This window comes from Condylostylus longicornis, unplaced genomic scaffold (genome assembly GCF_029603195.1).
Source record: "Condylostylus longicornis isolate FDR11 unplaced genomic scaffold, ASM2960319v2 ptg000031l, whole genome shotgun sequence".
Lineage (NCBI taxonomy): Eukaryota > Metazoa > Arthropoda > Insecta > Diptera > Dolichopodidae > Condylostylus > Condylostylus longicornis.
Genome location: NW_026578000.1, coordinates 814,056 through 841,412, shown reverse-complemented (window position 1 = coordinate 841,412; position 27,357 = coordinate 814,056). Strand labels below are relative to the sequence as shown.

The following is a 27,357-nucleotide window of genomic DNA, read 5'->3' as shown; positions in this document are numbered from 1 at the left end:
TATATAAAATAGTAGCAGTGAAACTGATATTTCTTCAGAATACCACATATAATTTAGAAAAAAATATGCGGAGTGTGTCCTACAACACAGGCTCAATACCCACCATTCTGAAGAACGCAAGCATTTTGTGAGACTCGGAAGAACGCAACTCCGCTGCCATGAGATTAAAGCCTCCCCCAGTACCTCTCTTCTCCTATGAGTGAAAGCATCAAATTCCCCTGGAAGGTACACTCAGATCTCCCCTTCTCCTCCACAGAATCTGCAAGTGTCTACAGTAAACAGAAATAACAGTACATAATATGTATTTTTAATAAATATTTGCTCACATTTCAAAAAATTTCGCTTAATATTAAATTCGACATAATATAGTTGTGCGAATTTAAATTTAACAGAGAAATTCACCTATAAAATTGGTTCAGCAAAAATTTAAATATCTAAATGGCATAGAATCTTGTATATACAAATAAAAAAATGTTAATATTAAATTTCTTTACTTACAATATATATAAAAATATTGTTATATATGTATATTAGATAAAAAGCTTCTCAATTTCATTTCCTCTACATTTTATTTTTATTAAAAAATAATTTGATGTGGTCAACATATAATCGACCGGGATGGATATTATTTTATTTATTAAAAGCGTTACAGATAACTATGAAAATGCGTATTAAACACTTTACAATTTTAGGAGCACTAGTAAGTTTCCCAATTCGAGGAAATTGATTGATTATTAATCTGCCCGCAAAAAGGACTAGTTCGCAAGGCCTGACATATTCCAAAAGTTAATGATACCATGATATAGCCGAAGTAACTCATATACAAAATTTCAAAAAAAACGGTTCAGCCGAACTTGAGATACGGAGAAGTACGATTCCATCGAAAGTTTGCATTCGAAATGTAGTGCCATCACATAACCTCTCTTATTGTATGCAATGTGGTCGTGAATAAAAAAAATTCAAATGAAACATTTTCTTTATTCCACTCAATTTAACATAAAAATGTTTAAAGTTTCTTTTTCTCAATTTTTAAAATATTACAGTTTTCAAAAAACTTATACAATTAAGCTTATATATATATATATCAATATAAATTTAAATATATATATTTTGTTTTATGCATATATATAGGTATGTACACACAATCATGTGAAAAAAATTTTGTAATCAAAACTTTTTCAAAATATTTTTTGTAAAGTTTTGTTTTATTAAATAGAAAATATTTATTTTTGTTCTTTCGGAGAAATTCTTCAATATAAAGTATAATTATTTTAAACGACTGCCTTGTATAAAGAAAGAAGTAGGAGTCTGTCAGTTTATCTCTTTCATAAGTCAATCAGTTAATTTCTGAGGGCAGTCTTCACGTAAGAATTCATACAATATGTTATATGATTTTTTTTTATCTCTAATAGACGAATCTCCCAATCTGTGTATCTAAGTTTTACATAATATCTTGGATGATATTATAGTAGTTTACCATTCTCAAATTTAAAAATAAATTAGGATAGTTCGTGTGGTTCTTTCATACTAGGTATCGGGATTTATTTAGAACATTTTAATAATAATTAGGAAATTGATATTGCGATCGATTTTGTTCTATTCTTATTAAATTCAGTAATGTTAAAGGTTGTATTTTTTTCCAGTTCAACTTTTAAATTATTCTTCATCTTCTGAAGACGCTCTCCTGCAATTCATAATATTGTACTAGATCGTACGTCAAAATGTAAAAAATTATGAATTATAGATTATTGTCTTAGAACAGTTTCAAATCATGTTATTCAGTTTAATACAGCACTATATTTTAGGTTAGGTTAAATTAACGCCGCTATCAGAAGATACCCTTAGGCCAGGTAGGCCCGTTGTATTTTTGTGTGTCATTTTGACATCTTGCCGTACCCCACACCCCTTAATTGTAAATATTTCTTTTATTATAACAAAAATCGCATTCATACAAATTAATTGTTATAATTTTGAACTAATTTGTGTTTATTTATATAACAAAAAATTATTCAATTAAATTTAAAATTTTAAAAATTAGAAAACACGGTCATTCAAATAATCATAATTAATTTTGTATAAAACTTAAATTGCCCCATTAGAATAGAATTTTTATATTATTAATAATTACAAAATAATTTAGGTTCCGAAATACTATAAATTTTTTATAAAAAATTCACAATAATTAAAGTTCTAATTATTCATTTATAACGAGTACAATGCATTTTACCTTTTTTTTTTTTTCAAATTCCGGTAGAATTAATTGTAATTTTATTACCCTAAATACTTTAATATTAGAACATATATAAAGGAACTTACAAAATTGTGGAAAAACTATCTCCCCCGTAATTTAATATTTTATCATTTCTAATAATATTGCCTTATTTATGGTATGTTTCTATGTATACATTAATAAACTAATGATAAATAATCCTATTTACAATAACATTTATGGTTATTTTAAAAACTTATTAAGGGTGAGTCACTGTTTCTCTTCTACATTTTAATAAAAAACGATCCTAATATACGGAAAATCGTAGTGAAAAAATTAATATATAAAAAAAAAAACGTTTGCAATTCTAAAACCATTTATCAAATTGGTAATTGCACTTATTACGATCATATCTCATTAAGTCCATTAGTTGAACATAAATTTTATATAAATTTTTTTTTTTTTTTCATAAAAAACAAGAATATTCTATTTTGGGTTATGTAGATCAACTTTAGGATATCGGTATTAGAAAACATAACTTTATCAAGACCTAGTATAAAGCATGGACTGTATAAGAGTACTTATATATAAATTGTGTATTACAGAAAAATTGTTCAATAATATTATGATTTCAATGAAATACGGTGATTGAGTGAATGGGTAAAAAGTGAGAGGAAAAATTCTAAACTCTCTTTTACTCACAGAATGAGAAAAAATTTCAGTGGGTGTTATGTCATTTATCTGTGGGGTGGGGTGTGTAATATAATTCTTACGTTTTCAAGTTTATAATTGCCCATTAACATTTATAATTGCCCATTTTACATTTAAATTATATATTACTATTTATTATTAGAAAGTTACTAAAATAATGAGATTCTAAATTGCCTCCAATTTCTTTAATAAAAATTTACTCATATTTTAAGAATTTCTATTATTAAGTTATAATAAGAGAGGCAAATTTATTATACCGTAACTTGTATATGGAAAAAAAAAGATAAGAGAAATTCAATATTTAAATTGTAAAAGTAATGAAATTTTGATTCTTCACTATATTCATCTACATTTTTCACGTACAATCTTATATAAAATATTGTAGCTATTATAAAGAATATTCACTTGAATAATGTTGAGTATCGAATCAATATACATACTCGTATATAGAAACATTATGTATTCGTATATATAATTTATTTTATAATAATATAAATGATGAAATTTTATTTACAGTAAAACTAAATAAAAGAGAAATTAGTTGAATTTTTTTCAGATGAAATTTTAAATAATATTGAACATAAATAATACTCATTTGCTCTATAGGAATAATACGAAATATTACGAAATATTACGAAGATTTCATGAACCACAGTTATGTCTATTAAATTTTCCTTTTAAAAGAAGAAAATAAATTCCTAAGTAGCTTGCAAATAAAACACAAAATTATAATTTTAAATATTGAAATTTAGCCATCTACCGGACCGAACGCAACCGAAACCATCTACCGGATTAAAACTGCCTAACTGGTTGGCTTTGGGTTATTATAAATCTAGATTCTTATTATACTAAGAAATTAAATGCAGAAAGGCAACTATTTTTCCTATTTGGAGAATATTAATTCAGCGATTTGTTTGTTTGCTTCTTTTTCAGCTAAAAAGTTTTATATTCTCGGAATTTACGGTTTAAATATGCAATTTTTTTCCCTGTTATTAAAATATTCGAAATTATGATTTATATGTTAAACGATTTTCATTTTATTTTCGTGAATTTTTTTTTTGTTTTTATTCAAATTGTCCTTAATAACATTGAGTTTTCTAAATTATGGTTGTTCATTTTAAACCAAAAAAAAGAAAAAATAAAATCAACCTAAAAAACCATTAAAACGATTTAAACGCAGCCCATGAACGCCGACAAAATGTTTCCATTAAGAGAGACTAGAAAAAATTTTTTTTCTTGTTTCCTATTTTTTTTTTTGTATTTTATGCATTCATTTAGTACATTAATATGCGTATTTTAAAATCTGCCTACTCCTTTTTTTCCTATATATATTTCGTATTATACGTAATGTAATTTCCTTTTAATCCTCTAGATATACAGAATAAAGAAAGTAATATAAAATACGCGAAAAAAAACCGCAAATGCTAATGGAAAATTTGAAATTTTTTTGTATTATTTTTTTGTTTTGTGATTGTGATAAAATTATTTTGGTGAGCTCGTTTGGTAACAATTACCATAAATAACATAATTTTGTATAATATGTATGGTTATAATGTTTTATTGTTTAATTTTTTCACTAAGGAACGAAACATGTGTAGAAATATTAAGGTATTAGCTTATATTAGAGAATTTTGTTATCAATGGTTATATACCCGAGAAATAAAATCGGGGAGAGTTCAAAGTTATCAGTGAAATTGGTAATATTAAGAAAAAAGATATAGATAACTTTCAACTTGATCTATTGCATACTTGTATTTGGAGACATTCAATAAAAGCCAAGATGAGTTTAGTATGTATATTGTAGTTCGCAGTTTTCCAGGATTTTATTATCCTTAATTTACATGGAAATGGATAGAATGATTGTAGATTGTAGAATGGGGCCATGATGCACCGTGACCTAAAAGATCTATTGTGCACCCCACCACAAACGCCCAGTGTGTCACCTAGACCACCCCCTGGAGACCCACGCTTTTGATGAATCCGAGCAACTTTTCCGTAAAAATGTCCCACAACGACGCCCACCAGCCAGGGCCCGTACAAGCTGGCCCCCTTCATATGGACCAACACTGAGATGATGCCAAACTGTCTTGGCTAACTCGACCGATTGGGTCGAGCTAGCCAAGACAGTTCCACACCATCCGGTAGGAAACCTCGCAAGAATTCAGAGCCCTTTGATGAATTGAAGATGGCAGCCTAACTGTCGGACATTATCGCTATATCGCACCCGTGCAGGATGATATCTTCCACCCACCGATATACCACCTAATGATATGGCTTGCCATCGGGCAGTAAATCAGCTCCCCCCTCCAACTCTTTTTGTGGCCCAGCTTAGAAGTGAAGCTTTTCTCAAAGCTGTATTTCGTTGTCACATCATCCGTCGGCAAGCACAATTGTGGAACCGTCCTGGAGAGGGTATCTCGATCCTTTGACCCAATAATAGAACTCGTGTTCTTCCACCCAACCGCAGGATAGTTGCCCTTGCCGCACTTTCGACGACCAGATGTAGCGGCGACAAGTCGAGAATGACCTCCATTGCTTCCGTTGGACAGGTTCTCATAGCACCCGTGATGCACACGCACGCTTAACTTTGCTCTTTCTCCAAGTCTCTCTTTGTACTTTCGAGCGTTGTCGCCTTCCACAGAATCAACGTCAAATAATTTATCACATACATGTTCTTTTTGAAATCCCTTAGATATCTTTTTATTTTAATGGATTATAAACGAATTTTGATTTGCGGAATGTTGGTATATTACGAATAAGTTTTATAAAAAAAATTCAAATTTCTCGTTAAAAAAAAAAAAACATGTATAGAACGAAAATTTCACAGGAAAATTTTATTCAAAAATTCTATTTTATCGGGACAAATATTTTTTATAATGATTACTCAGTATTTAAGTAGCATGTACATGGTGCACTTTAGAAAATATATACATTCATATCTTGATATAGAAGTCCACTTATATACACACTTATACATACATACATAAAAATCCAAATTATGCGTATTGCCGCTTATTAACACGCCAATATGTTATAGGAAAAAAAATTTGCATTAGTTTTTAAAAAATCTATTTTGCACATCGGAAATTAAACATTTTGTGGTTCCTATTTCAAATTTGTTGTGTGAAAATATACCCTAACACACACATACTCGTATGTTCATAAATAATAAGGTTATAGTGAAAAGTTATTAGGCAATTTTCTAAAAATTAAACTTTTACCGCCGCAACATCCCGTTATTTCTATTTTTTGTTTCGATTTTTTTTATTGCAAAACTTCCTTAATATAGTTTTTTCCTTCATTTTCAAATGATTAATTGCATTTTATGTTCTACAGGCACTATATACGTGTATGCATATAATGATTATGTGTAAAATTGGCGGCCTTATAATAACAAAAACAATTTATCATAAAAATTGCTTGAATTTCTGTTTTTTCCTCGATTCATATACATAATACTTAGATGATATATTTAATAATAAAGGAAAACCGAGGAAGAAAAGAATTTATTAGACTCCATTTCTCTTACCTTTTTAATATTGTTGATGAAATCGTAAAGTTTAAGTTAGCAGTTTTATCGGGAATCGGTCGTTTAACCGGAAATACATGCATTGAAATGGTAATCAGCCCGTCGATCAGATTTCTGCAGCTATCAAGACTTATTGTGATGCTCCACACACTTTAAATAACTTCATAAGATCAGTAAATTTATACCTGCACACGATATATTTCGCCATCACTCCCTTCTCGCAAAATCTAGACAAATGATCAAAATTCCTTAAATTTGATCATGTGGTGGTGAAATGTAAGCCTTACTTGCCTCCTCTTCAAGCACCCGTTTCAAAACTAATACAGCGAGTGAGCCAGCCATCCATTTCCCTGAAAACCCTTTCTAAAGCATGTTGATCTTAGATAAATTTCGATCCAAAAAAATTTCATGCTTGCCCGATTTCTAGTAAGAATATCTGATTCCTCATTGCCGAATGTTTTCAGAAACCTGGGATTTAAAAACCTTATTATTCTTATCCAACGCCACTATCACCAGCGGGCAATCATAAACCAGCCTCAACATGATTTGGCATGTAGCGAGTGTTCTGTTTGAATGGCCTGACTATTTGAGAAGGTAGTGTCGATTTTTTTTTGTATATTTCCTGCGAAGATGTCTCCCGAGTTAACAGATGTAATGCACGGATGTTCGCCTGAAAAGCAGGCGGAAATGTATTCGTCAGCTCATAATTTAACCTTGAGCTTGACCGTAATTTAGTAAATTATTTTTCTGAATTTTAATTTGTGTGAATTTATCGTATCTACCCAAATTCAATACATCTAAAAAGCCATAGTTTCGGGAATGAAATTTTATTATAGAATGATAACAATCACAAATTTTGTACTACTCTTCTAATAATTTTTGTTAACATATATACGTAGTTACTTTCACTAATGGAAACTTATTACTTATAATTAGAAATGTAGCTAGTGAAAAAAATTTGTGAGATGGCAAAAAGCAGAACACAAAATTTTTAATAACTTCCACGAAAATTTTCATTTATTTTTAATTTTTCACATTTATCATTAATATTTTGACATATTTTTAATAACATATGCTTATCACATACATACACACGCAATTTTAATCCTTTATAAATATTGAAATGCTAGAAAATTTAAGTAGTAATTTTATTTTTGTATTTTTATTTTTTTTTTCATTTTCATTTTTGTGAAATAATAATGTATTGCTAGGCTAAAATAGCAAACTATTGTCGTGAACTTTTTGGTGATATGCTATTAGATAAACCAATAGATTCACATCCTTTAGAATCAAATACAGATTTACCTCCGCCAGCATTATTACGAAGAAAAATTATAATTAAAAATAAGAAAAAACATCATCATCATCACCATCATCATCATCATCATAAAAAAGCGGGTGCAGGAGGAGGAAGTACAAATGTTGGTGCCGCAATTGCAACATCTACACCACAAGCAGTACAAAATAAATTACAATCATCAAATTCAGGTATGTGAATTTTTTCATTATTATGTATAATTATTATATGAATTGTATATATACATGCATATAGATGCATGAGCGTATAGATTATATGAAATTTTGTACAGAAAGAAGTGAATTTTCCTTAAAAAAAATAATATCAACCATACATAACAAAGTTCTAGTTTCAATGTTAATAATGTTTTTGGGAAAAATAGTAGGAAAAAAAATTTTCTTCCGAGCGACTGAACAGATTAATAACTAACACGGTTTTCATTAAAAGCTTTGAAGAGCCCGAATAGACTTGAAATTTTCCACTTTAATATCATATTGCGGTGAAACTTCAGTCAGTCTCCGACCAGAAAGTGATAGTGATTCCTGGTCCGAATTTGAATTGAGGAGAAAAAATTTGTGATTTGTTGCAATTTTATGAAAAAATTTTCATTGTTTAACCTCAAGTAGAAAGTTTAATACCTGTAAGTCTAGAAAAATTCTGCCAGTTTAATATTTCCAATCATCCCAATCAAAAGCATATACAATAATATTTCACATAATCCACTCTGTACGCAATATCGTATAAATAGTTTAAGAATTATAAGCAAGCTTTTAAATTCAACTATAATTCTGTTATTTTGTTCTATACATCAAAGCTCATTCGCACAAACTCAATTTTCATTTTTAAATCGTTTCACATATTTATCGACTTTATTATAGTTTTTAGTTTTTTTGAGAAAATAGTTAGTGAGTTTCTTTTTAGAGATGAGATTATACATAAAAATTTCCATTTTATGACACGTACTTATTGTGACACCGTGAATTTTCTTCAAAAACAATATCTTTGAATTTAAATATTTGCATATGTACAATCGTATAATTTAACTATTAATTTTTTTTTATATTTCATTTTTATTGTCTTTATACAAAAGTAAAGAATCTTTGACATATTCCAATAGAATTTAAACTATAATAACTCCTAAGAATCTTTATCTTTAAAATTGTCAAAGATTTTAAAGCTTCTATAGTAATATTGAGTACATTTGCATATGTTATGTCCTTTTATTCTCATACATTATTTATTTATGCATTGTCATGATCATGATGTGTTTTCTTTGTTTTTATGAATAAATGTGTACTTATGAAATAAAAACAGGTGAAAAAGAATCACTTCATATACATATATATAGCTGCATGATTTACGTGCGGCTGTAATAGATAATATGTGTAAGAAAAGACAGTAGAAAATGTGAATAAAAATGGTTTTCTTTGAATAAAATTATAATAATTCGTACATTTTCTTAGAAACTTTATATTTTTTTTATTTTGGGTAATTTACAGTAGTTTAGAGTTTTGGAAATTCTTGTGATCTCATTTAAGACCCGAATTGCTACTCACTCCTACTTTGTTAGGTTCGGAATTAAATGTTTAATGTACGGCCCATCTTACGTCCGACACCCGACAGTTAATAAATAATTTTAATAATTTTATAACATCTTTACCTTATAAAAATAAACACCTAACTGTTAAATTACAACTGACAAAATCAATATCATAAAATAACTAAAACAACTGCAATTGCCGATTAAAATAATTTACATTTGGTTCAAAAAATAATTACACGCGCATGATGTAATAAAAAATTGTGACATTTTTAATGTAAGGCATAAAAAAAGCATCAAGTCTCTAATCCGTTGCTTTATAGATATACATATAGATAAGATACTTCGATAATCTTTAGGGGTCAGCTTGATTTAGTTTTCTGATCCGACTATTGCTATTTTGAGTAGTCGTTGTCTTTGTAGGCCGGATAGTATTAACATTTACTTTTGGATATTTTCTTTTCCCTTCTAATAGTTTTGCATTTATTCATCAACTTGTTTCGGAGAATATTGCTTCGCCGTTTGAAGCGAGAATTCGAGCAAATTGAGTTCGGTATAGCTTTTCAATGTTCGTCATCACTCTAATTCTTCCGCCAATCTTCTCTAAATCACCGCCAATTTTAACTGTAATTCTTTTGATCTTGGTATTCGTAAGGGCGCTCCAACATTCATACTCTCTTTGTTCTTCCATAAAACTAAGTCGAAATTTTTTTGTATCTCTCATACTAACATAAACTCTAACCCTTACTAACTCTCTGTCTTTACACTATCCTTCTCTCCTTCCATTAAATTATAACAAATTTTCTAGGCAATCCGATAGTCGCCTTTTACGCGTTTAAATTATGATTGTTTTTGCTCTTTAGTGAGCTATTAACTTGCATGATAATTCATGCTTAGCCTAAGCAATTCGTCTGATATATATACATAATTAAAATTAATTTAATCGAAGAAAGCATTTAATAAAATAAAATTAACAGAATCTATGAAAAATTTTAAATATTAAATAAATTAAGAGTAAAGCCAGTGAATAGATCAATTTCCTTATCTAATGTAATTTAAAAAAATTTTTGCATTCTTTTAATATTCTGATGAACTCGAATCCTCGTACTAAATTTCCGTTTAGGTAACAAATTTTAAAGATTCTTATCTATTAACTTCTATTATTAGTCAGCAATAATTTTCTTTAACTTGTACACATATTTTTTTATTCTGTTCAAAATTTCCTCATTATCGAAATATTATACCAATATACTTCTATACAGAAGATGTTTTAAAAAGAAAATAAGAATATAACAGCTTATAATCTTAATATTAAACTCTTATAAAACTTTAAGACTAACCACCATAAATTTTTTTAACTTTTATTATTATTTAAATTTAATTTTATTAATAACAGCTACAAATTTTTGTCATAAATGCTAAAAAAAAAAAGTTGAATCCTTTTATATTTTCCTTCTCATTTTTTTCTTCCTTATAATATGATGCTCTTATCCTCTTTTCGAAAATTTATTTCCATTATTATTCCCGTCATTGTCATGCCATATGCATGCATAATTTTCCATCATTTTTATCCTTATTCCCAGTTTTTCTTTTATATATATATACATTTTTTTTTTCTTTATTAACTTAGAGTGTATTGTGTGTGTAAGAGTATGATACATTCACCATTATACTTGTTCAGTTACTAGGTTTGATAGCTCTTGTCAAGCTATTTATAATAACTATACAATTTTTTTTTTTTTCGCCTCATTTTCAAGAGAAGAGAAACAGTCAAAGAAATAAAGAAAATTTTTAAAACCAAAAAAAAAAAAAAAAAATGCAATGTGAAAATTCATATAAGACGAAAAAAGAAAATTTGTCTCAAAAGTTGCATCCTTAAGCCTTCATTGATGCATTTAAAGAAAGCAAACAGAAAAAAAAAAAAGAAAATTGTCATTGTTAAATTTATTTGAAGAAGAAAAATTAAAAGGTATTTTAAATTTTAAAGTAGTTTAAATTGAAAATAAAATTATTTGCTTTTAAAATTTCTTAAAAATTATTATTATTTTTTTGAAAATACAAAGTAGTGTGTATTTTGGGGGAAAAAGAAAAGCTCTTAATAATGAAATTAATAAAATTATAATTTCACTGCCGCCTGACATAGGACCAATGTTTTTATATTTTAGTTGCCGCTGCTCAGATATTAAAATGTGAGTTATTGTTAGTTTGTTAAGCTGTTCACTTAAGAATAAACTGAGCTAATGGTATATAGTCTTGCGTATCCATTTGTCTCTCTTTCGGTCAATTCATCTCTATGATAGTTCAAATACATATATTTGGTTAAATGAACAATAGAGATAAGTAGTATTCGAATCTTAACTAACATTGTATGGAATTCGATCATTTCAAAATAATTCACAATAGTTTTACTAGAATTCACAATAAATTTATTGAAATTTTAGGATTACCAGACAATTTTCAACAAAATATTTTTTCTTATAAATTTAGGCTTATTAACCTGAAATTTTTCTACACAGAAAAAAATGAATTAGATTTTTCAACTAATCGTAATTAGCTGGTTTCAAATTAGGTGTTTTATATAAACAATTAGAAGTATTGACAACTCCTTTAGTTGTTTTAAAATTCACTATTAGCTGGCTCAACTATTTGGAATTAGTTGAATGCAATATTAAAAAGATTAGGTGATTTGTCTATTCATTTAGATGTATTATCTAAAATAAATAGTTGAAAAAGTTCAACTAATTTAATTAGATATTTCATCTAAACATTTAGTTATTTTAGAAAAGAAAACAAAAAAATAAGTTTACAGTTTTTATGTAAATTCCTAATCAATGACTACATTTTTAAATATTTTGACTACAACTTTAGTTGATTCAGCTATTTCATTTTATATCAAAAGATTGACTAAAACATTAGCTGAACTACCGAAAACATTAGTTGAGTTATGAAAAGATCAAAATGTTTTATTTAGAAAAAAAAAACCAAAGTACCGCTACTTTTCTTCTTCAATAACTACTTTTCTAGATATTTTAGCTATAACTTCAGTTAATTCGGCCACATTATTTTACTTAAAGAGGAATTAACTAAAACATTAGTTGAAATATCGGAAACATTAGCTGAATTTAGAAAAAAGCACTTGTTTTATCAAGAAAAAAATTCAAAATACCGCTACTTTTTTTGTATTCTAATTTTTAAAGTATTTGAAAAGAAGCTAGTATATGGTGAATATTCGTATAGTAAACAAGCATAGTTTACATTTTCAAGATTTCAAACAGTCAAGAAATAATAACAGTGAAAATCGTATTAAAAGTAATACCAACAACTTTTTATGCAGAAAACATAGTAGGATATTCGAATGAAATTTTTAATTAATGGCTTATTCTATAAAACAAAATTTTGGAGCTTCTTTGGTAAGTTTTTATATAATCAAGTTATTTTGTTTAACTAACCAAAAATATTCAAATGTATTTTAGATTGAATTTGACTTCGAGAAAACATTTTCAGTGAAAAATTTGTTACTCTTTCGAAATGGGAATCTTTTAAACTTAAAATTATAAAAAGGAAGGATCAGAAAAACATTAAACTTTTATCAATTTTATAACAAGATATTCAAAGGTAATTTGAAAAATAAATTTTGACTAATTTTTAAAAGTTCTATAACAATTATTATTTTTGATTTATAGATTGTAAAAATTATACTACCACTATTCTATTAAATGCTATTTTGAAACCACAAATGGTAAAATTTTACATACGTGGCCGAAACAAAAAAGCAATGGGAAACTTCAATTTATTGTAGATGGACAGAAATCTTTTCTTTTTACATTAAAAATAATGTGAAACAACTAAAAAAATATTAAACAAAATAAAATTACTCTTTTATGAAGCAAAACTTAATTTTTAATTTATAGCATTCTTTTATTTTCAGGATTAAACCTAAATAAATTTAGAAAAGAGCCTAATTTGTTTAGATACTTTTTCTAATATAATAGATAAAAACCCTATTATAATTAACTAAAAAATAGTTATATTTTCTATTTTCTAACTAAATAATTAGGTATATTATCTATTGTTGAGAATATTTGTTAACTACTTATTTAGGTGAAATTCCTATTTCTTTAGTTAAATTTTAAAAAGGTTTTAAAATAAATCAACTAAATGATTAGGTGAACCGACTATTTGCTTAGTTCTAATCCACCTAATTTTTTAGGTGTTTTAGCTAGTATTGTAGATAAATCAGCAAATTTATTTTGGTAATTTTCCTAATTATTAAAAAGTAAATTCAGCTAATTTAAATTAGGCAATGTAGCTAAATAGTTTAGGAGGCTGAAAATCAAGCATTTCATTAGGTGATTTATACTATTGTTTTAGCTAAATGTTCTACTCTTTTTTTTCTGTGTATAATTATACATATATATACCAATGATTGCTCATAAACTAGGAAATTCATGTATTTTTTTTCATTAAAATTAATTTTGCTAAAATTTTGAATTAATTCCAATTATCTATACATCACATTTATTCTCGAAATTAATCAAATTACCCGTCAATTTTGCAAAAATTCAAATTTATATTTCGAAAATTAAAAGTTTTTAACCATAAAATACCATTCAATTTAATCTCATTGCAATTAAATTCTATATATTTAAAAAACATTTCAAATCTAATTGCAAAAATTTCAAATCAATAAAAAAAAAGAGGAGCCCCCGATAAATTTTTCTACTTGAGTACAATCAAAATTTAACCTATTCAATTTTAACCATTTTCATATGTAAGCAAAAAAAAAAATGTTAAATTTTCAAACTACTCTCTTAAAAGTTTATTTAACCAACTCTACATTCAAACATACTTTTGGACATGCATTCAATATCCACATTTAACCTTATTTTTCTTTTTATATACAAACTTTTATCTAAATAATACCAGACAAAAGAATAAATATGTTATTTCACAAAAAAAACAATAATCCTTAATTTTACCGAAATGTTAAAGAGCAAAAATATAAAATTTCTTTTTCAAATAATTTTTTCATATTTGATTCCAAATATAAATTGCAAAAAACAAAAAAAAAAAACCATAACCTGATAAGTACATTTAAATCCCGGCATATATCCAAGGACAATTTGTATAAATGTGTGTATATGGATCATCTATTCAACCGCACATTTTTAAATCCTTGCCATATCATATGAACAGCAAGGATAATTTTTTGTTTTTTTTTTTTTTTAAATCTTCACATATTTCTTTTGGTTTGGGTTTGTTTTTCTTTCATTTTTCCAATGTGCGGTTGGTTACTCTTTTGAATATGAAAATCATTAAATTAGTTATATATATCATTTATATAATATACATATATAGGTGTATTTATATAAGAATAATATTGAAATAGAAATGGAAAATTTTTTGTATATAAGAATGAAACGAAAAATGACAGAAGTTTTCTCAAATTTTTTTTGTACTTTCTTTCTACTTTCATACATGGCTGTATCAAATGAATAATTGAATCCAATAATTTTTTGTTTTGTTCTGTGTTATCTTAGCTGTATAAAAGCAAAGTATAAAATTGACAATGCAACGAATAAGAGGACTATAATATAGGGTTTCTCTTTATATTATAAAAATAGCAAGAAAATTGAGAAAACAAAAGAAGAAAATAAAAATATAAAAATTATGCTTTGATGATACCAACAAACTCAATAAATAAAAAAAAAAATTCTCTTTTTCCTTTTTCCTCTCTCCCTCTCTCTCTCTCTCTCTCTCTCTCATATAAATTCTATATAAATATAACACTGCTTTTTTTTTTCGATTTTTTGATATAGTTGATGCTGGAAGGCAGCAACAAGTAGGAGGCGCTGGTGGTATTCCAATACAACAAGATGAATTAGGAAATTTTCAACCTGGTGTACAACTTGCTGGAACAATAACTGGAAATGGTGATATTGTGAATCATCCGCCATCTCTACAGGTGAGTTTTAAACACATATGTAATTTATTTTTATAAATATATATGTATATATACAAAAAAAACTTTATTATATAACAAAAGAAAAATGAAAATTGTTATAGAAATGTCATGTTAACTTATATATATACATAAGTATATGAGTTTTATACAAATAGACATAGTCATATAATAAGCGTTTAGGACAGAAAATATAAGTATATTAAACTTAAAAATAAATTTATATTTGGTATTGTAAAATCCTATATAAATAAGTTAAGGATTTACATATACATATATACATATATAGATATAGAAAAAGAAAAAAAAAATGAATTCCGATTTGGTGTCAGAATAGAGTTTAAATGGGATTCAGGGAATTCAAATAATAATGTGTGTATACAAGAATAAAAATTATTCTGTATAATAATGGTATTTTAAAAGAAAATATTATAAATAGTTCTTATAGTCAATTGTATAGAGTTCAATGAGTGTGGTTGATTGTGCATAATATAAAATGTACTTTTAAAAAACATTTTATGTATTTCGGTAGGATAGGTAATATAAACTTGATTGTGGTTGACATAACACAAGAAGATTATTTTAATAAAAAAAATAATTTTTTCGTCTGCAATTTTAAGTAAAAAATAAATAAAATTGAAAAACTATCAAAAACAAATCGGCAATTTAAAAAAAAAAAAATTTGAAGGTAGAAATTGTTGATGTTTTCTTAAATAAATTTGTCATGTTGAAAGTTATACAAGACAGGTCTATAAAGTAATCATTTAAAATAACTGATGATAATGGAGTAATTTTATGTTTAAAAATATTTTCGGTATAGATAAAGACTGCGTAACTTAATATTTCTACGACATGCACTTTATTCTGTGTCTTGCTATAGTATTTGCCCTCATTTCTATGTCGTAGATTAGAATTGGTCTCACACAAGTCTTGTATACTAGGATTTCACTGTCGATTCTTATAGAATTATTCTTCCAGATAATATCTTCCAGATATCCTGATATGAAGGCGGCTTTAGCAAATTGTATTTTAACTTCTTTGCTCAGGTCTTTCGATGATATTATTAAAGCGCCGCGACATTTAAACTTCACCACTTATCTGATGCCGTTATTATTCACTGCAAAATTTATTTACTGCATGTCATATTTTATTCTCGTCGTTTGTTGCTTGGTGATACCTAAATTTTAGGTATGCTTTACGTTTTGCAAAACGATGCTTTTAAATTTCACTTTTTACTATTTATATTAATTGAACGTTCACCAATAAATAATTTATACACACCCCATTTATACACACCCCATTTTGCTCATTAATTTTATTTTCTCCAACTTTTACTGGGAGCAGCCTTTCATAGACTTTTTGTTGATGAATTTACAAACTGTTCTATGTTATATTTCTCTGCTATTTGTCGGGTCTCTTGTAAACTGTTTAAATGTTTTGCAGAAATTTTCATTAAATCAGGTTGTGATCCTTTTCAAAATTTGCTAAAAAGTTTCAACTGGGTCAATTTTGTTTGTGTCTTTTCGCGGTGCAATAGTCTATTTTTTTTTTTTTTTAATATCCTTGTTATTCCCCTAGGGAACATAGGGCTTCAACATAGTCTCTCCAGTTATCTCTGTTTTGTACCAGTCTCTTTATTTGTGCCCATGTTTTGCCTGTTTGTTCTATTTCTTTGTGCACACTTCTTTCCCAAGTCTCTTTTGGTCTTCCCACATTTCTTCGACCTTGGGGCCCCCATTCCAGAGCTTGACATGTAACCGATGTTATTGGGCGTCTTAGAATGTGGCCAATCCATCTCCATTTTTTCTTTCTAATTTGTGTCTCTATTGGCTCTTATTTTGTCATCAGCCATAGTTCTTGATTCATAATTCTTCTTGGCCAGAATATTCTACATATGATTTTGAGGCATTTGTTAACGAAGACCTGTATTTTTTGCATGTTAGCTTTGGACACCAACCATGTCTCACTTCCATAAAGCAGCACTGATTTAACACATGCGTTGAATATTCTTATTTTGATTCCGCGTGCTATTTGAGTTGACTTCTAGGTTGCCCATAGCCTTCTAAATGCGCACCTGTTTATTGTTGTTTATTTTGAAACCAATTATTTCTGTTCTTTCAACCAATTTGTTTATGATGTGCTGCATATCTTCGGCCGAGTGAGCCAGTAGAACGATGTCGTCGGCATATTCCAGGCTTTGTAATTTATGTGTGAGCTGCCAGCTGATTCCCTTTCGTAGTGATGTTGTTTCCGTTATACATTTATCTAGTACTGTGACGAACAGCAATGGAGATAGCGGGCATCCTTGTCTGACACCAACTGTTGTTCTGATTGGGGAACTGATCTTGCCATTGTGTAGCACAACTGATTCGGCATCGTTGTAAAGCGCCTTAATTAGTTTTATTAGTTTGGTAGGGATTCTATTTTTCTTAAGCGCAACCCAGATTGCGTCTCGCCTGATCGTGTCGAAGGCACGTTCGAAGTCGACGAAAGCTGCGTACAGAGGACTGTTCCATTCTGCTGATTGCTCGATAATTAGTCTTATAGTGTTTGTGTGTTCGGTACAGCTCCAGTTCTGGCGAAAGCCCGCTTGTTCCTTTCTTAAATTCTTTTCTAATTTATCCACAATCCTGGCATGTACTATTAGGGCTATTATTTTTGTTACATTATTTAGCACTGTTATGCCTCTCCAATTTCGGCATTCAGATAAGTCGCCCTTTTTAGATAGTTTAATTATTACTCCTCTTTTCCAATCACCAGAGATTTCTTCTTCTTGCCATATCTTTTCTATAATTGGCTTCAGTGCGTTGGCTGCTGTAATTTCTCCTGCTTTAAACAGCTCTGCCGGAATACTGTCAGTTTCCTCTCTTCTATTGAGTTTCAGCTTTCTGATTACCTCCACTATTTCTCTTATGGTTGGTGCCTCTCTTTCAATGGTAGGATCTTCTCTAATATTTGGCTCTTGGTCTTCGAGTTCTGTATTTTGGGCATGTGTGTTGGTTTCTGCAAAGTAATTCTTCCATCTTCTCAGCTGTTCTTGGGTTGATGTGAGTAGACTGCCGTTCTTATCCTTTATAGGTCTTAGTTTTTGGTGATTCTTGTTTGAGAGAATATCTATTTTTCTATGTAGCAGTCGAGCATTATTCTGTTCTGCGGCTATTTGGGCATCACTTGCTATGTCGTTGTAGAATTTTCTCTTATCTTAGCCATTTTCTTAATTTTTCTACATATTGAGCTATGTGAATCTCTTAAAGTCGGGTCATTACTTATCAGTTGCTGTAATAGTCTATTAATTTCAGGTATTTTTATTTTTGGTAAACTACTGTATATAATACGTTTTAAACACTTTTTCCCAATAAAGGATTAATGTTGATTCGCAAATGAAGATAACTATATTAATGAAGTATATGTACCTTATCACAAACCAATTGCCAGTTCAGGCTTATCATGCAGTTATTAAGTAGAAACTGTAATTAAATGTATAAATGAGTTAACTAGTCTAAGTTTTTGAAGTGCTTATATATTATACCTACTTAGAGTCAAATTGTAGGCGGATTCTCCTTACAAGCAAACAGTGACGCGCACAGGTAGTGTATTTTAAACGTCATATTTTAGGAATTTATATACAGAGGCGACCCTTTTTGATAAATTTAAAATTTCGTTTAAGAGGTGTAATTAATTCGAGAATGTGTGAATTTTAATGTAATTCACACTCTCGAATCTGTGAATTTTAATTACATTAATGAAGTCGAAACTATTATTTCTTTCATATTAAAACAAAGCGGCATGAACGTATGAGTGCAATAATAATTTAGTTTTGAAAATTATTTTTTCTTTTAATAACTGTTGATATTAATTAGAATATACAAAATTTTAGATTAATTTAATTAATTATTTCACCGCATAAATTTATTTCTCTTAAAAAATTATTAAAATTTTCTAACATATTAACTAAAATTAATTTTCCTAAACTTAAACTTCAACATAATAAATAAAAATATTTAAGAAAATTGACTTAAAAGTTTTAACACAACAAAAAAAAAGCAAAAACCAAACAAGGAACGTATTTATTCCCTCCAGATTATGAAAACTTTTGATAAATCATATTTTCTAAATTATAAAAGAGCCAAAAAGTAATTTTTTTTTATTTACTAATTTTTAGCGAGAATTTTTTTCTTCATTTTGTTTTTAATTTGTGTTTGCAACTTTATTTTTTTTTTACTTTTCTTTAAAATTAATTAAAAAACTTTTTTATACCTTAAACGTAGATTAAAGACGTGTGCTCCGCAAATTATATATATAAGTGGGTACAATACATTTATGTCGGTATATAGACTTACTCATCTACATACGAAGTACATAATTTTAAGAAGACTAAAAGATTTGAAAATTTTAATAAGTTTTATACATAATGTACGAGTAGTTATGCAATAAATTTTAATAGAATTAAATTTTTTTCTTTTATTTTTAGTTCCTCAATAACTTTTTATTAAACTAATATATTTTATGAAAATTAAATTATATTTATTTTATGATATAAAAAGGTCCATTCGCGGAAAAATATTATACTTGTTTGTTGAAATTAACAGTCCCGAAATCACTACAACAACAACAGCCAAAACCTACTTATATCTAATATCATCTCTTTACGTACGTACTTCTAAACTAAAATCATTTTCAAAAACGCGTATACGTCATACGAAGAATATATTTATGACATGTTAGGATCATCTACCAGGCTTAACCTTAACAAGACAACCCTGGTGCCTTTTACTAGGAGAAGAAAGCTGAAGCATCTATGCATAATTCACGTGCGCGGAGCGGAGCGGCTGTAAAGAGAAAATCGGAGGTCAAATATCTGGGAGTGGTATTTGATTCCAAGCTTCTTTGGCGAAGTCACGAAGAAGGTGTATGTACACGGACAACCCGGGCACTTATGGTTTGCGGTCTTTCATGTTGTGGATGTATACCACGATGGTCGCGCCGCTTCTGACTTATGAAGCAATGGCATGGGAAAGAAAGGTGGCACTTAGTACGGCTAGAAAGAGCCTGGAACGATTGCAGAGACTCGCATGCGTCTGCATCACAGGGTATATGAAAAATTGTCAGACGGCGGCAATGGAGTTGATTTTGGGACAAACCCCTTTGCACCTCGTTGTAGAGATGGTAACGAAGGCTGCCATTTTCAGGTTGGGGAGAAATGGAGTTGGAATGATCGGAGTGAGGGATCGAGGTCGTCTTGTCAGGGAGGTTCCGCTCCTATAGATGCCTAGGGACAACATGGTAAGGAGACACAGCTTCGAGAAAAATTTTGCCTTGTTGCTGAGTAACTGGAGGGACTGGGAGCATTACTTTTTAGGTCGCCCAGTGAGAACACACGTTATCAGATGGTACGCAGATGGGTCAAAAACTAGTATGGGGACGGATGGGAGGGTGTTTGGGCCAAGAACCAAATTTTCCGAACCTATGGGAACTTTTGCGAGTGTGTTTCAGGCCGAGTTGCACGCCATTGAATTGTGCATGCGGTTTAGCCTGGAAAGGAGGTATCGGGGACAAATGATAAAGATTACGTCCGATAGCCGGGCAATATCCTCTGCGGCAGTATGGGGCTGTCTTGAGAACACTGTGTTGGACACCGAGCCATGTGGGCGAGGAAGAAAATGAGACCGCATATGGGCGAGGAAGGAAATCTTCTTGGGCCGGAGCCCTTCTGCGGAATCGGACCATATACTATTCGTTGGGAATTAAGGAAGAAATCAGAAATAAGACGGTCGGAGTGCTGTAGAAGTCTTGCTGGGGCAGTGTGATGCTCTTGCTCACAGGAGGGGGGAGGTGCTGGCCAGCACTCGGGGGGGGGACGCACAATAGATCCTTATATGTGGTCGTGGTGCACTGTTGCTCTGCGATTTTAAGTTTTTAAAATCTTTATTTGCGAATTTTTTGAATATCGAAAGTACGAAATTCGGCATTCAAAACGATCGCGATTATAATTATTATTAAAAGTCATAGTAATAATTTTTTTTTCAAATTCTTCTAACCCATAGAAAATATGAATAACGTTTTAGTATATTAATATTCTAATCAATTTTATATTCCAAACACCACTTAATTAAAATTTCAATATAAAATCATTGAATCGTTAATTAAAACTGTAATTATAAAAAAAAAATGAGAAAAAAATATTAAACATTTATTCATTTTCATATTTTTGTTTTCACTTTTTTCTCTTTTAGCAAATTCGTCAAAGTTCAAAAGATAGTACTGGTTCATCAGATACAGATAGTACAAGTGATGAAGAATCAATGCCAAATAGTACAATGAATCCGCCAAGTGGTAATGAACCACCATCAGAAAAATCACAAAAAGAAACAGAAGCTGGTGCAGAAATTTCTGCTTTAGTTAATTATGTACAACCAGTGCATTTTAGTTCATTTGAAAATGCTGAAAGTAAGTAAATCACACAAAAAAAAAAAAAAAATATTTCAGTTTTCAATTTTAAATTATTTTTTTTTTTATAACTTTGAAAAAATTGATTATTTCATAAAATGAAAGTTTATAAAAAAGTTTTTTTTTCTTATTTTGTTTTGTATATTTTTGAAATAAAGAGTAGAAGAAAATTATAAGAGATTTTGCAAGGAAATGAATTTTTCATATAAAAGAATTTTATTAATATATGTATACATATATAACTAACTACCACTTGCATATAACATAAGATATATATATATGTACATATGTATATGTATATGCATATGATTTTGGTAGTAAAGAAAATTATGTTTTGAATATTCATGAAAATGAAAATGAATTTAATATTTGAAATTTGATTATGATGTTCATTAAGATATTGAAGGGAAAGTTTGCATAGTAATTAAAAATTAATTAATACACAAAGAATAAAAAAAAAAAAAAATTTTTGTATATTTTGAAAATTTGATAAGACTGAGATAATTGAATAATAAATGAAGATAAATTAAAAGATTACAAAGTCTTATATTGAAAAAAAAAAACAAAAACTTGAAAACGAAAAATTAAAACATCAACTTTTACTATTTTCACTCTCTTAAAGTCACACTTCATAATATTCAATTTATTATTTAATTAATTTATATATACATACATACATATATTTGTTTTTTTTTTTTTTCTTTTTAGAGAAAAGTCGTTATTATGAAATGTCATCATTTGATGAAAAACAAGCTACTACATTATTAAAAGAACGGCCAATCGAATTTGTTAATTATAATAAACATCAATTGTCACGTGTTTATCCAGCTGGAACACGTTTTGATAGTTCAAATTTTATGCCACAGGTAAGAGTTTTTAATTAAATAAAAATTTGATTTAAAATTTTTGTAAGAGCTTTCTGTGAAGTCTTCGTAAACACATAAAATATTCTTAATGTACTTACTAACTTTAATATGATGAAAATTTTGATTATATTTATAAAAATTTATGAACATCTTTCAATTTTATTTTGACATAAAATTTTATTGAATACAATGTCATCCAATTCTTATGATATTTTCATCATAAATTTTAGAAACTAAAATATTTTCTGTAGTACCTGATAAGAATGTTTTCTGTTTTCATAATTTTTGTTATTGATAGCCAATGTTTGAATGTGTAAACAGAGCTTGAGTTTTGTTTGTTAAACAACGTCAAACAAAATTAATGAATAATTTTTGATGCATAAACGCTGTCGAAGAATTTTTCGGATTGTTTATTTTTGTTTTCTCACGTTTTTATTTCTCTATATTATACAATGCTAAAATTTTTATTATTCTACAGAAATTTTTAAATTTCTCAATATTTGAAATTAATTATTGAATGAAAATTTATTTAAACTTTCAATTTAATTTAATAATTTGTTCAAAAGTGATGAATTTTTAGTCTTTAATTTTCAAATATGAATTTAATTATGAGAATCTACATATATGTATGTATAGCATTTTTTCTTCAATTTGAAATAAATGACAACTATATTACTGACTCTATAATAACCTGGAAAACCTAAACTGTTGTTAAGACATGGTCCACAAAAGACACCTGTCTATGCAATAATATTGCTTTAGGGTCAATGTGATCAACAATATTATTATTTTCAAATTGCTATCTTGCTAGTCTACAATTAAAATTTGAACTTTTCATTCCATACATATACATACATATATTTTAACTTACTCTTTATGAAAATTGTAGTCTATGTAGAAAATTTTTGTTGTTATTCCCTAAAATTATCGTTTTTACACGATCTAAAATCGTTTTTCATTTAATAATGAAATTTTAACTTTAAAAAATTTTTTCATTTTATTTTTATTTTTTACGAGCATAAAATTTTTAACAAAAGCAAAATATTTAAAAATGATAACCAACTGCAATTGTAATAAAAGGATATTTCATATCCTTTGTTATAAAAATTGTATAAATAGAGAACAAAAGAACAGAGAAAATTAAATAGCATTTCTGAAAACTAGTGAAATTGCTTTTAGTAAAATAATTTTCCAAAAAAAAATTCATTTTCTTTATTTTTCTCCTTGTATAATGTACCGTGTATTTTTTTTTTTGTGCAATAGCTATTTTGGAATGCCGGTTGTCAGTTGGTGGCATTGAATTTTCAAACATTAGATTTGGCAATGCAATTAAATCTTGGAATTTTTGAATACAACGAAAGATGTGGATATTTATTAAAACCTGAATTTATGAGACGTACAGATAGAAGATTAGATCCATTTGCTGAAAGTACGGTATGTTTATAAATGTGTATAGAATACGAAAAAAAAAAAAATTAATTGAATTTTTAAAACAAAAAGTTTTCAAATTTTTTTTAATATTCTTGGTTTTTTTTTTATTTACCTTTAGGTCGATGGTATTATTGCTGGCACAGTATCAATCACTGTTTTATCTGGGCAATTTTTAAGTGATAAAAAAGTTGGTACTTATGTTGAAGTTGATATGTTTGGTTTACCAGCTGATACAGTTAGAAAAAAATTTCGTACAAAAATTGTTAAAGAAAATGGTATAAATCCACTTTTTGATGAGGAACCATTCGTATTCAAGAAGGTAATAAAAAAATTATGAAGCTAAAAAATAAATGAGATTAAATTAATTTTTTATTTTTATATAAGGTTGTGCTACCAGAACTTGCTAGTATTCGAATAGCTGCATATGAAGAAAATGGTAAATTTATTGGTCATCGTGTATTACCTGTTATTGGTTTATGTCCAGGGTATCGTCATGTTACACTACGTAATGAAGTTGGGCAACCTTTAACACTTGCATCATTATTTTTATGTATTATTGTTAAGGATTATGTTCCTGATGGTCTTTCTGATTTTGCTGATGCACTCGCAAATCCAATAAAATATCAAAGTGAATTAGAAAAACGTGATAAACAATTAGCTGTTCTTACAGAGGATACTGAACCAATCGCTGATGAAGGACCATATCAAAGTATTTAATAGAAAAAAAAAAATTTAAAATTTATTCTAAAATTTTATTTTATATTATAGGTACAAATCAAGTAGAAAAAAAATTAAAGACACAAGAAACAATTTCTGGTAGTCCAAAACGTCCTAGTATACCAGAAACAAGTATAACATCTGTTGAAATACAATCAGATGGTCATACAGGTGATTCAGAACAAGAACATTTAATACAACCTGTATCAACATCAGTTCCATTAATTAGTCAACCATCATTGGAACAAACATCATCAATAGCAATAAAACAATTAGAGACAACGGTATCAATAGATTTACAAGAAATTACAGCAGAACCGTTAGAGAAAATTTTCGAACACAAAAGTATTCGAGAAAAACGCTTAGAAATGGAAAAAAAATTGGAATCATTAAGAAAAAAACATGATAAAGAAAAATTAAAAGTAGCATCACAAAAATCTAGTCCAACAGATAGTTCAAGTAAAAAATCGAAATTTTTATTTATTAAACGCTTAAGTAGTAAAACATTGTAAGTTTAATTGTATAATTTATTAAAATTTTAGAATATCGTTTCGTTAATACGCTATTTTAATATTCATATATTACAGAGATGTAACAGCTGAGGTACCCCCATGTCCAGCTGATATTAATGAAAGTAGTGAAGATAGTGGTGATAGAAATGTAAGTGGTTCTAGTTCCGCTGGCGGAATAACCCGTAGTCAATCAGAAAGATTATTAGCAGTTTGTAAAGAATATTCGACAGCATATCGTGAAATACAAGAGAAATATCATGAAGTAATTTATTCGGCAGCTGAAAAAGTTTTACGAAATTCACAAGCAAATCAAATGAAAACATTAAAACAATCATTAGATAAAGCAACACATGAAGTTATGGAACAATTACAAGAAGCAAGACGTAATGATATTAAAAGTTTAGCTGCTGAACGTAGGCCACGTGATGAATTAGAAAGGTAGTTTATTGTTTAAATTTCTATATGTACTTTCATTATATAGTTTTTTTTTTCTATTATCAATTAATAATTGAAATTTAAAAATTTTTTTTGTATAGAATGAAACGAGAAGTTGCTAGTACAATGGTAGACAGGGGAGTAGCAGAAAGAGTACGATTAACAAAAGCCTATAATAAAAGATGTGAAGATTTACAAAAACAACATGATTTTGTTAAAAATTCTTTAGCTGAACATAAAGCAAAAGTAATAACAAGATTATCTTCTTAGTTTATATAAAATAACGAATATATTAATAATAATTATAAAATTTTAATTTTAGGCACGGAATATTCTCGAAAAAGACTTAGAATCAAGATCATGTGGCTCTTCAAGCGGTTTCTTGGTACTATTTCATACAACAACTCATAGACCTGTAACAGCAACATCAGCTTTATCAAGTGATGCATTAGCTGAAGGAAATGGAGCAATCGGTGGTTCACAATCCACTGGAAATAGAATTTCAAATTCAACTTCTTTTACAATGGAATCATAATTTTTAAATTATAGCAAATGAATTAATTTAAAATTATTTTCAATTTAAGAAATTCAACTAAAAAAAAAAAAAAAATAAAAAAATTAGTAGAAATTTAATATTAAATTATTTTAACAGTATTTGAACGATTCTCAAATAAAAATGTAATTTTATTAGCTATGCATATAAATATTTAATTAATAGAAAATTAATTGATTTGAAGACAAAAAAAAAAAAATGAAAATTTAAAAATTTAAAGAAATCATTTTAAAGTTAATAGAAAAACCAAAACTTCAAACATAAAATAAAATAAATTTTCGTACCTCAAAAGAAAAAAAATTTAATTAAATAAGAATATTTGAATTTAAATTTAATTGTTAATATTTACAAAATGAAAAAAAAAATGGAATAAACTTAAAAAAACTTACTTTTAACACTTAAAAATTTAATTCAAAAAACGTATTTTATTTAGAAATTCAAAAAAAAAGAGAATAATATAATATAAAAAATCAACAATTTGGCCTAATTAGTTTAAAACTTGAATCAAATAAAGAACTAAGTCTAAAACTAAATAAAATTTAAAAAATCTTATTATAGAATTAGCAATGAAATTAAAAAAACAAAAAAAACTTAAAAATAAATTATAAGTAACTTTCTTTTTCTGTTTTGTTAGAAAATCTAAATGTATATGACAAATAAATTATAGAAAAAAAAGCAACAAAAAAAAAAATTAATAAATATAAAAAATGTATTAAAATTGTTGAAATAATATTTAATAATTAAATTTAAAATTCAATTTGAAAATCTATTTATAAACAACATTATACAAAAAAAAATTAAATTAAATTTAAAATTATATTAAAAATTTTATTAAATTCTTAATTTTTTTCCACACTTATATCTTTTATTTTAAATTTATTTCTTACAAAAAATATTATAAACAAATTTGAAAAAATTAAAACTAAAAATTTTTTTTAAATTACTTACATAACATAATAATTTTGTCCTTAAATATTTTTCTAATATTTGTATATCTCTTAAAATATTTGATATTTAAATATTTAATTAAATGTAATATTATATTAATTAAATTTTTATAATTAATCTCGAATGCATATTATAAAATATATGCGTATACAATATGACATTCACATTTAATCTTAAATGTAATGAAAGTCATTATTATT

At 27.6% G+C, this 27,357-nt stretch overlaps 1 protein-coding gene and 1 long non-coding RNA gene across 4 annotated transcripts in view; both read left to right on the top strand.

The window, feature by feature from the left end:
* LOC129608336 (1-phosphatidylinositol 4,5-bisphosphate phosphodiesterase classes I and II) overlaps nt 1–26,350 on the top strand; it is a 285,565-nt gene extending 259,215 nt beyond the window's left edge. For all 3 annotated transcript variants that reach the window (XM_055519797.1, XM_055519798.1, XM_055519796.1), the window contains 11 exons: nt 7,661–7,937; nt 15,106–15,251; nt 21,482–21,695; nt 22,404–22,561; nt 23,825–23,995; nt 24,111–24,311; nt 24,377–24,701; nt 24,761–25,217; nt 25,297–25,659; nt 25,758–25,902; nt 25,979–26,350. In XM_055519797.1, the coding sequence (XP_055375772.1) occupies nt 7,661–7,937; nt 15,106–15,251; nt 21,482–21,695; nt 22,404–22,561; nt 23,825–23,995; nt 24,111–24,311; nt 24,377–24,701; nt 24,761–25,217; nt 25,297–25,659; nt 25,758–25,902; nt 25,979–26,191 (2,670 nt within the window). In that variant the 3' untranslated portion in view covers nt 26,192–26,350. The remainder of the gene's footprint in view (nt 1–7,660; nt 7,938–15,105; nt 15,252–21,481; nt 21,696–22,403; nt 22,562–23,824; nt 23,996–24,110; nt 24,312–24,376; nt 24,702–24,760; nt 25,218–25,296; nt 25,660–25,757; nt 25,903–25,978) is intronic.
* LOC129608338 (uncharacterized) lies at nt 12,792–13,140 on the top strand. The gene is made up of 2 exons (XR_008696886.1): nt 12,792–12,901; nt 12,970–13,140. It is a non-coding gene; the product is annotated as an uncharacterized LOC129608338 (long non-coding RNA).
* Nucleotides 26,351–27,357: the final 1,007 nt, after the last annotated feature.